This window comes from Larimichthys crocea, chromosome XXI (genome assembly GCF_000972845.2).
Source record: "Larimichthys crocea isolate SSNF chromosome XXI, L_crocea_2.0, whole genome shotgun sequence".
Taxonomy (NCBI): domain Eukaryota; kingdom Metazoa; phylum Chordata; class Actinopteri; family Sciaenidae; genus Larimichthys; species Larimichthys crocea.
In genome coordinates, this window is record NC_040031.1 from 147,428 (window position 1) to 158,145 (window position 10,718).

At 44.5% G+C, this 10,718-nt stretch overlaps 1 protein-coding gene across 1 annotated transcript; it reads right to left on the reverse strand.

Annotated features, from left to right (window-relative positions):
* Positions 1–1,159: 1,159 nt before the first annotated feature.
* Positions 1,160–5,235, reverse strand: pomk (protein O-mannose kinase). The gene is made up of 2 exons (XM_027272964.1): positions 5,163–5,235; positions 1,160–3,453 (listed from the first exon to the last, which is right to left on the reverse strand). Exons 1-2 carry the CDS (start codon positions 5,233–5,235, stop codon positions 2,606–2,608), a joined length of 921 nt encoding a protein of 306 aa, XP_027128765.1. The 3' UTR covers positions 1,160–2,605.
* Positions 5,236–10,718: the final 5,483 nt, after the last annotated feature.

Genomic DNA, 10,718 nt, shown 5'->3' on the forward strand with positions numbered 1-10,718 from the left:
ATAGAGTATTGGTTAATTTTATTGAGTAACATTTATCAAAAGAAAAAGACTGGAATGATGGCAATGATTACCTAATTTTAATGAGTAGTGTAACTTAATGCAACCAAGTAAATTAAAATGCCAAGCACAAGAAAATAATTAAAATCTACTAAATTACAGTAGTACAGCAAATACTACAGATATATAAATGTACTTAAAATTTTGAGGAAAATGATGTTCCCGTCTATGAAAAATAAGTAGACTTTACTTAATTTGTTTAAATAAATGTAACTTAAAACTTGGATGTAATTAAGTAAATGCTACTTAATATCTTCACAACTGTTATGTTTTATGGCAAGTAAATTTTACTTGATACTGGCAAATAAGTGTTACTTGCAGCATTAAATTTTACTTAAATAATTTGCGTGCAAATACTTACAATATATTTTTTAAGTAAATCTTATGAGTTATTTTTTTCAGTGCACTATACTGTATAGTGCTGTTATACATAGCATAGCATGTATACTATTATAATACTTATAGGCATATAACTAGTCATCATATCTTCCGCTCCATAAAACACACGTTAATGCTCAGTAACACACGTATACAGTAATGGTTCTTTAATGTATGATGGCCTTTTTTCCCTCTTTACATTACTTTTCCTTTTATACTTTAAATACTTTTGAAGCCAGTACTTTTACACTTCTACTTGAGTAAAAAGCTTGAGTTAATACTTCAACTTCTACAGAAGTCTTTTTAAACCCTAGTATCTATACTTATACTTGTTATACTTATAATGAATGTGTAATACTACTACTACTACTAATAATATGTATTATGTGGTTTTTTTCTCTAGCTAACTAAAATAATAACTTCTCAGAACATTTAGGAAATGTATTTCTAAAAAGTAACTAGGGACAAATCTAATGAGTTTTCCAGTGAGAAATATATACAAATCTATTGTATTGTAAATGATTCCCATGTATGCATGAAAATGAGTAACTATGGTTATAGGTACTCTATGACAACACAGGAGGAGAACTGGTCGACTTTGTTAGTAATTTGACAAGGTCTTTAACAGGTCTAATACAGTTAGCTTCTTAAATTCATGCTAAATATTGCATGTGAACTGGATAATTTGAAAGAACATAAACATAAGACACTCACAAAGAGAATATAATTAAACCCAGTCTTTTATTTAATCTGGTATTGCACAATGAAACATTACTTCTTTTTTTTTATTAGCTATAAACTAAATATTCAAATTCATGAGTTAAAATGGCTCAACATGCTATCTAACATTTAAAGTATCCTGAACCTTGTGAGGCCAATGCTGAAAGAGTCAACCGTTTGGACTTAATTTACATCATGACATTATATGAAAAATTATAAATGTTAAAGTCCTTTATTCAGATGTTAGTGTCCCCACCTGTGAGAGGGAGATGAGGCTGTGAAACCTCTGCTGATTGAGACACATCACTCGTAGGATTTTACACTGTATTTTGGTAACGCTCTCAGTATTTTGGTTGGGGGTTTTGACAAGTTTTGAAACTTTAAGTAACACTTTATGTGAATATCACATATATAATGAGTTATTTATTGTGAATTATAACGCATTCATACTACATTCATAAACACAGTGCTTTCTGATGCACCACATCAACAACAGTCATGAAACATTATGGATGTGACTTTGAATAAATTATGCCTTCAAGTGTCTTATGGATGCTCTTTACTGACGAGGCTTATAACACATTATGACTACCTATAAACACACCTCAACAATTAACTGTAGTAAGAACCCACAGTGTGCTCTAACAGTCCATGCAGTGTCAGAAGTTATCATATTGTAGATTACACACACTGTGTTCAGAAAAGATATACAGTTTGTTGTTCTATAATGTATTTTTCATGATACTGTTTAAAGTGTAATGTGTTAAGAAGCCAAAATACAGAATTACATGTCAGATTTCTCTGCTTCAGGAATGAAACCTTAAGGTATGAATCCTTTGTGATCTATTGAAAGTAAGAAGTAGACTCTTTTGTAAAGAATAAGTCAAGCCATAACTGCAGTTGTTGCAAATTACAACTAAATTGCCTGTCTGTTGTCTGTTGACTAGATGTAAAACTTGAAATTTGTGTTACTGTTAACCACGGTAACCTCTCCCCACACACTTTGACTTCACAGCAAGAAAGTGAATGAGGGAGACAGACGCTGTGACTGTCTGGAGATGTCAGCCAGATCATCTGTGATAAAACTTGGCTACCAAAACCACAAAAAAAAAAAACAGCATCCAAATGAGAAGAAAATGTAAATTGTGCAAAGCAAAGCATGGTAAGGACCACATCAAACCGTTATTGGCAATTAGACAAGAGCAAAGATAGCTAACTAATGTTAGAAAGCTGTTTGTGTACTCAAAAATCTCTTCACTTCTCACTTACAGAGATTTTGCAAATAGCACTACATACATATTAGCTAGCTCTAATGTCTGGTCCTGGTCTCATTCCCTGAAAGAGTTTCAAGTCTCAAGTGAATGAAATAATAAAATGTCTTTCCATGGTTCCAAACTGAGTAGATCTGTTAAACTGGCGTCTGTCTTTTTAAATGGGTCAGACATGTATTCTACAGCATGTCTCTAAAGCCAGCATTGCCTCGCACCATGCTGCTGTAGACTGATTGGTACACTTTCAGAACATCCAGAGCTGAAGGGCGAAGCATGGGGTCTTCCTTCTTACACTCCTCGTGAATCTGAAAGAGATGGAAGTGGACTAAATCTCCTCCAGGTACCCTTCCCATCAAGAACCATGTCACGTCTGGGATCTTCCAGATGTCTGTCCTCTCATCATACTCAGGCATGAGATTGTCAGAAAATGGCTTCCCTATGTTTCTGAATGGCCACAGTTGCTCTGGGGCTACAAAGTCCCCAGTGAGTTCCCGGTGGCCACATTTGACCAACAAGCCTCTGGAGCGGTCCACTTCAGGCAGGGCATCCACATCATTCACTACCAGATGAAAGTCACTTGTCAACAGAAACTGTGAGAGAGTTTTCTCCAGGCTGTTGGAATCGCACATAACACGCCGCCCAGCCGGGCTGTTATGGAGGTAATGAAGGATAGACACGTAATCTGTAGCCAGCCGCAGCCGGATCTGCCATGTGTTGTGTTGCTGGTGTTGCTCTTGTGCAAAAACAGAATCCAATTTAAGCAGTGAACCATGTGGGTGGTGCTCCGTGACCAGAGTGTTGTCTTCAAGACAAAATCCGACCAACTGCACCACCTGGGGGCCCTGCAGGGCCTCTAACATGAATATTCCATGGTGGAAATCATCCTGGTATTCCAGAGAGGATAGTTTAGACAGAGCCACCTTCTGACCCCTCCACTCTGCCAGATAGACCTGGAGAAAGAAGAAAGAAATGTGGATGCTGAAGTCAGTTAAGTCTCCACTACTCACAAAAGGTTCAGGATATTCGGCTTTCAGATGACATTTTTAGAGTGCATTTTAGGTGCTTTTGAATACACGTCCAACTGATCAATGTTTTAGTACCAATTGCATAACATGCTGTTCTCTAACAAGGTGATTAAAAATAATCACAACAAGTGATTGTACAATATGTTTGTGTTGATCTGTACTGTACATATGATCTATTGCACGTCTGTCCGTCCTGGGAGAGGGATCCCTACTCTGAGGTTTCTTCCACCTTTTTGTTAAAGGTTTTTTGTGGGCAAGTTTTTCCTCACTCAAACCGAGGGTCTAAGGACAGAGGGTGTCACTCCCTGTACAGATTGTAAAGCCCTCCGAGGCAAAATGTGTTTTGTGAATTTGGGCTTGATTTGATTTGAAGTATCTGATCCATGAATGGAACCCTAAATGTTCTGCTTCAATGACAGTTTGTATTTAAACAGTCAGGATCACCTTTACTCGCCAGGTATGTGTACACACATGAGGAATTTGACTCCAGTTACACTTTGCTCTCTTAGTACAAACATCAAACATATATAGACACAGGCACGGTTAAAAAACAAAACTGAGGACTTGACAGGTAAAACGCAGACAAAACCAAAAGCTATGTACATGTAAAAAGGTAATATATATACACACGCCATATATAAGCGCCATTTATTATTGTTGATTTTTCATGTTAATTCATCCAGACGAGAAAAGGGTTTAATGTGCTTTGAGTTTGAGCCGCCGGTATTTGGGCTTATGCGGCTTCCGTAGGAAGCAGGAAGTACAAATGTATTGAAAGTGTTGTTTTTCAATAAAGAAATGGCAGAGCAACACGGTCGTTTTACATGACCATGACATCGCGTCACACGTCTGTGTCCGCGGCCAGCCAGAGTTATGTGTAAAAACGGTCTCCTGTCATTGGTTAGTGGTTATAGACAAAGAAATGAAGAGCAACACGAAGAACAAGTAAGATAGCTATTACATTTAGTAAAACGACCCAGCTCAGCAACACGACGGCCGCGCCACCATGAAGTCTGCATAGCCGAACGCAACGAGGCAAGAACACAACGACACGTTTCCAGATAAGTGAAAGTACAAAGCATGGAAGACGAAAGTGAGACGACTAGCATGTTGGGTCTTCATAAGATAACACTCATAAAGAAAGCCACGGTGCTTTGTGTTATAGACCGTTTCATGAACAGTTGAATCAGACGTTGTGTACACAAACATGGCTGACGGCGGCGTCGTTACGAGACCAAGAACACAGAGCTGCGGGAGCAAGAATGACCACAAGAGGGCACCAAAGCCCACCGAACAGGGCCTAGAAGAGCTACTAAGCAGATTTATAAACACAAGAAGGTCCGAACTATCACAGTTAACGTCAAAAGTGAACAAAATAGATGGACTAATGAAAGACAATCAGAGTCCAGACACTGTTGATGAACATTTGGTTGAATGCTCAAAACTTTTGAGTTTGGTCATGCAAATGATGGTGTACTCAGACTGTTGCCTGATGATGAAAAAGATGCAGATCAAAAATTTTGGTTCAAGCCAAAGAATGAAAGATTCAATCAATTTATTAATGAAGCTGAAGGATGGATCTATGCATCAAGGCAACAGTATCAAGACGCTGTGAGTCCAGATGACAGTGTATCTATGGTTGCTGCACCAGCGGAGGATGAACCTGTGCTTCATGAGGGACAAAGCACAGCTGCTGACCATTCTTCTAGACCGTCCAGATCTTGATCGTCCAGAACCGGATCGTCCAGAACTTCTAGATCTTCAGGATTTTCAAGATCATCCATGCATTCATGCATCAGAAGGAACAAGCAGAACACGCCGCCTTACTTGCACAAGCAGCATCCCTGAAAGAGAAAGAGCCATTAGAGCTTGAAGAGTGTAAGTTAAAGGCAATGAAAGATCAGCTAAAGATTGAGACAGCAATTGCTGCATCTTCAGCAAAACTAAAAGCGCTGGAGAATTGTGAGCATGTGAGCCAACAAAGCGCTCATTCTGAGGTGAAGTCAGTGGACAATCTGCTGTCCAGACCAGAGCCAGTATTACAGTGGGAACACACTGAAAGGTCACAGGTAAACAATAAAGTGAAACAAGAAAATGAAACACAGCACACTAATAGCAATACTGATGCTGTAAATCTGTGTGAAGTGATGCTAAAACAAAATCACATCACTGAGATGTTAGTCAAACAACAGAAACTGACTCATCTGCCCCAAAGAGACATACCTGTGTTCAGTGGTGACCCCCTTGAATTTAAATCTTTCATGAGGGTTTTTGACTGTACCATCCATGACAAAACTGATAATGATGACAGGTTATACTACCTTGAACAATTTACTAGAGGTGAGCCCAGAGACTTAGTCAGGAGTTGCCAACACATGAGTCCACATCAAGGCTACAGTGAAGCAAGGAAACTTATCACTATGGCAACGAGCTGAAAATTTTATCTGCTTACATGAACAGGGCTCTCAATTGGCCACAAATCAAGCCAGACGATGCTAAGGCTCTCCATAGTTACTCCTTGTTCTTAACTGGTTGTAACAATGCAATGCAGGACCTTGATCAGCTGCAAGAGACAGAGAATCCCACTAATCTCAGAGTCATTGTCTCCAAGTTGCCCTACAAAATAAGAGAGATGTGGAAAGTTTACCAGAAAGAGACCAAGATTTTCAGATCTGGTCAGATTCATAAACAGACAAGCTAAAATAGCTGCAGATCCTGTTTTTGGTGACATAAAGGACACTAAACTGAAATGCGATCAACGATGATTCTGTATTAGAAAATGTAAGAATGAACTGTTGAAATGAGTGTAACCATAAGAAAAGATTGTGATTGTAACTGTGTTTTGATTCTGACTACTAGAAATTGTGAAATCATTGCAACAGCTAGTAGCTAAGTGAGTAACCAAAACAAAATCATGCTGAGAGGTTCGGCCAGGAAATGTTGAGTAACTGGACCAGAGGGAGAGGATAAGTGAAGCAAACAGGAAACATCTGGAGGAATGAACAAGGAGGATGAGCTACCACCTAATATGGTTGGACTCCGGCAAGTGACTCATTGTAGCCCGATGGGGGAAATCCAACGAGCAGGGAGTATAAGAACCGCTGCACAACGGAGATCGTAGTTATCCTCGTCAGCTGGCACCAAGTTTGAGACATGTTGGACGACAGACCAAAACGGGAGCATTGAATCTACGGACTTAAACTCTAAACCACCGAGAAGGAACAGACGAACAGCCTAACATCGCAAAGAGAAGAATCTGGGGAGCCACAGCTGGCAAGAGGGAGCCGAGCGTAGGAGGATTAACCACCCCAAACCGGCTGTGGGTCTCGACTGGACCAACCAGAATTCTTTTCGTGTTCATCCTGCCAAGGAGAAACTGTGGAGGTCGGGACTTTCGGGGCTTTGGACAAAGCCAGGGACTCTCGATGAAATCCAGCAGTTCGGCAGTCGTGAAAGGATTGGATCGACTGATCACCGCTTCACCCTTTCCCTTCCTCTCTCCAAATTGGACCAACCTCAGTAACTCAGCAACAGCCATCGTATCAGGTTATCAAATTTATTAATATAAGGATAGTGATTTTAGAGGATAGGATTAATCAGATCTGAATGAATTAAACTGTATGCTTGCCCTTGCTAAACTATGCAATAAATATATCCACTGCAGTTAAAGATTAAGTTGTGGACCTCACATTTATGACATCTTCTACAGGGCGTAATCACTAGGTATAGTGTGTTCAACATCAAATAAGGTTCTAATAGGTTACTCTAGCCCACTGAAATTAACAGACCCTTGGGGCTCACTGTCCGAGCCACTAAAAAATATCCTAGCACCATACCAAGTGCACAGATCAATGAGAGGAGAGCTGCCGTGAACGCACGCGGCTAGTGTAGTATTTGGCCCACAGGGGCTATTCGGTCAGGTGCTATACTAGAGTAAGCAGGGTAGACGTGCGGATGAAGGCAGTTAGAAGCTAGGCGAATCTCCTCGCCACCAGCTTAAACAGTCCTCTAAACCGTCCCGATAGGGTAAGACCCACGGGCTTGAGGATCGGACCCGTGAGACGGAGAGCTGGGCCGCAACCACCTGTACAGGGGTAACTCGGGATCTAACACGTGGCGCCCAACGTGGGGCTCGATGAAAAGGTTCATCGGGCCTAAGAAGAACCCCCGGCAGAGGAGGAATCCAGGCGGAAGAATCCACTGCTAGTCGTGTGAGACGACCCGAGAAGAAAAGCCAAGTGTGCGGTATAGAGAGAGACTCTGCCCAGGCACTTCGGCAGAGCAGTCCTGCCAGAGGGCAGTCCTGCCAGAGGGCAGTACTGCTGCGTGACCAGTGAGAGAAGCTGAGCCACCAGCCCGCGGAGACCCTAGAGGAGGAGCGGGAAGAAGGAGCGACCGACGGGAGCAGTCAGGCTGAATACCGGAAGCGGCGCTGAATAGCCCAACTAGTCTGTGACTCATCCCCTGCCCGAGAGTACCAAGGGAGGCCTTGGGACAGACGACTCGAACAACGAAGACGGAAAAAGGCAGGGATGGCGGAGGCCGCACAGGGTGCGGGACCACAGTCGCTGAGAAACCCTGGATTGAAGGAAGATCCACACGACATCGATGATGGAGACAGTGAGAAGCAAGCGAAGCCCAGGATCCCGCATCGGATTATCCTCTATGGAGAGGGCCTCCAGAGCTGGAGCCCCGCGGTTCACGACTACTTCATGAGATATGTGGATGGGAGGGAACCGTCGGCAGTAGAGGAAGAAATAGAGGAGGCGATGGCCCGGAATGAGTATTACTACGTGCCCCAATTAATGGGAACCCAAGCGGTCATGATTTTGAAGCACCCCACCGAAGTCAAGAAAGAGACAGATGTCCTGGCCTGGCTAACGTGGTGGATACACCTGATGGATCGGTGGCGTGAAGGCCGGATAACCGCTCTCATCAGCCCATCCAAGAAGTACGACCCAATTATAAAAATGACGGCAGGGATTTTGGGAACAGAGTGCGTCCTGGAAGACCCTGACCATACCAGAGCGACCAGCAAAAGTAACAGTCTTACGAAGCAAGTAGCACTGCTGCATAACAGAGGGGCCCTTCTCCGGGCCATGAGCAAGGAGGATGTTCGCCGGAGTATCCCGGAAGACCCTCCAGAGGAAAGCCTGGCGTCTGACCAAGAAGGGAGTACGGCAGGTCATCAAGGCTCGGGGGCCGACACAGAAGACCCGGAGATCAACCCTCCGGAGGAAGCAGAATCGGATGCAGGGCCAAATCCTGATGAAGACCTAGCAACCGTAACAGAAATAACCTCAGATGAGGAAGAGGACCGAGGAGTCAACCACGGCCTCATACCAGAGGAGAATCTAAACCTCCCGTCAACCCTGACTAGGGATGCCACCCAGTCCATAAGAAGACTGCTGAAAAAGTCAGAACAACAAGGGAAACATCTGGCACGGCAGGGGGAGCTGCTTCGGAAGATGGCCAACTACCAACCCTGGCCGCAAACCTCAGCCCCGTAAAAAACGCAAAGAAAAGCAGAAGCATCTGCTCCTGCCAATGGACAGCGAGAGTGAAGAAGAAAGGGGGAACGACGAGCGTCTCCTGCCATTAAACCGACTCCCAGATGAAATTCGCAGGATCCCCGGTCAGGGGAAGCTTGGAGTCTACCAATGGATCGGAAGCCCATGGCAGATCGATGGAGACGCGCTGTTGGTGTTCACTGACATTAACCTAAAAATCTACAATGCCACTTTTAGAAGAGACCTAGTGGGCAAAGCCGGGCAGGACTACAAGGATGAAATACTGCAAAGGAAAAGCAGGAAACCTGGGGAAACTCCAGTCGCCCGACAAGTGATAATGACAAGTGGAGCAAGATTGCCCTACTATGCCGTTCTCCACGTACCCATCGACCCTTATGTAGGAGCCGAAGAGTTCAAAGAATACCAGGAAGAGATGCTGGCCAAGCTGGAAAAGGGCCTCGGCCGAGCAAGTGTGATGCAATTCAGAAGAGTGGTAGTATGCATTGACGGCCTGAGGTCCAACCACATGCCCTGGGAACACGCCGAGAGTACCATCATAGCACTGGCGAAGCTGTATATGAGGATGCCAGGTATGTGGGGCAGCATACAAGAACTAGTGGTAGTGACCAGCAAGAGTCAAGACCAAGAGCGTAAGAAAAAGATCCTGGCCAGTACCAGATTAGGAGACAAGGCAGGTAAACTGCCTAGACCAAGGGTGGCCTCTGAACCAGGGATAAGGTTGATACCTGTGCCCAGAGATGAGCAAGGGGGTCGGGGGCTACAACGCATGAGCTGGCAAAATGACTGGTCGGGACATCCGACTCAGCCCTTGATGCAGCCAGAAGGATTCACCAGAACCCCGGAGGCGTTAACATCACCGGCAAGGGCTTCGGTCCAGGCCAGCCCTCGGCACTGAGACTCGACCAACAGGACTCTAGAAGGGGACCCCGATGAACGGATTCCTGAGCCCAAAGGACCAGACGAGAACCGGCGGAGAAGCTATCCACTTCGACAGGGGGCACAAGAATGCAACTCGCCCGGCTCAGCCTGCATGTCAGCCAGACAGTCTTGTCAGGAGGAAGAAGAAGAGGAGACAGGCGACCCTTCGTTCCAGGCAAACCAAGAGGAGCAGGACTCCGAGGGGCAAGAAGAGTGGGGTAGCCTACCCTACGTGGCTGGACAAACCACCGAAGAACGCAAAGACCTAAGAATAGCCCGGCGAAAGGGGGGAAAAAAGGATACTGAAATATACAACATGCGGACCTCCTCGGAGAGGATGGCGCGAGACGTTGAGTGGGGATACGTGGAGACTAAAGACAAGAGACAAGCCTATGTGCCAGAGGCCGGCCAAACCGACCACGACATCCCAGACAGCTGGAGAGGCAGGCTGGAAGAAAACCTGAAGCTAGAGGTGACAGCGACCCTGGGAGAATGGGCCAACATCATCATGATGCCCACATACCCCACTCTGGTGGCATGCAAAGAGCTAACCAGCAATTTTCGGATAGGGTATGTCGCTGTGGCGCACGATGCAATGTTAAAGAGAATGAAGGCTGCGGTGATGTACTCGTGAAAAGTAATAAGGGAAATCCAGAAGGAAATCTCCACAGACGAAGATGAGGGCCCGCCGCAACCATCGGGCCGGCAGGGTCCCAAGGCTGAACTACGGGTCAAGACGGAAAGAGCAACGACCCCGTTCACGGGACAAGATTTCCAAGAGCTCAGGAAGCTCAAACTCCTGGTGAGGGACCAGCATC

Excerpts from the sequence above, each read along its gene's own strand:
- pomk (XM_027272964.1), bottom strand. The coding sequence starts at position 5,235 with ATGGATGATCTTGAAAATCCTGAAGATCTAGAAGTTCTGGACGATCCG. Across the intron at positions 3,454-5,162 it reads GGACGATCAAGATCTGGACG|CCGAATATCCTGAACCTTTT; the intron begins GTCTAGAAGAAT and ends GTCATCTGAAAG.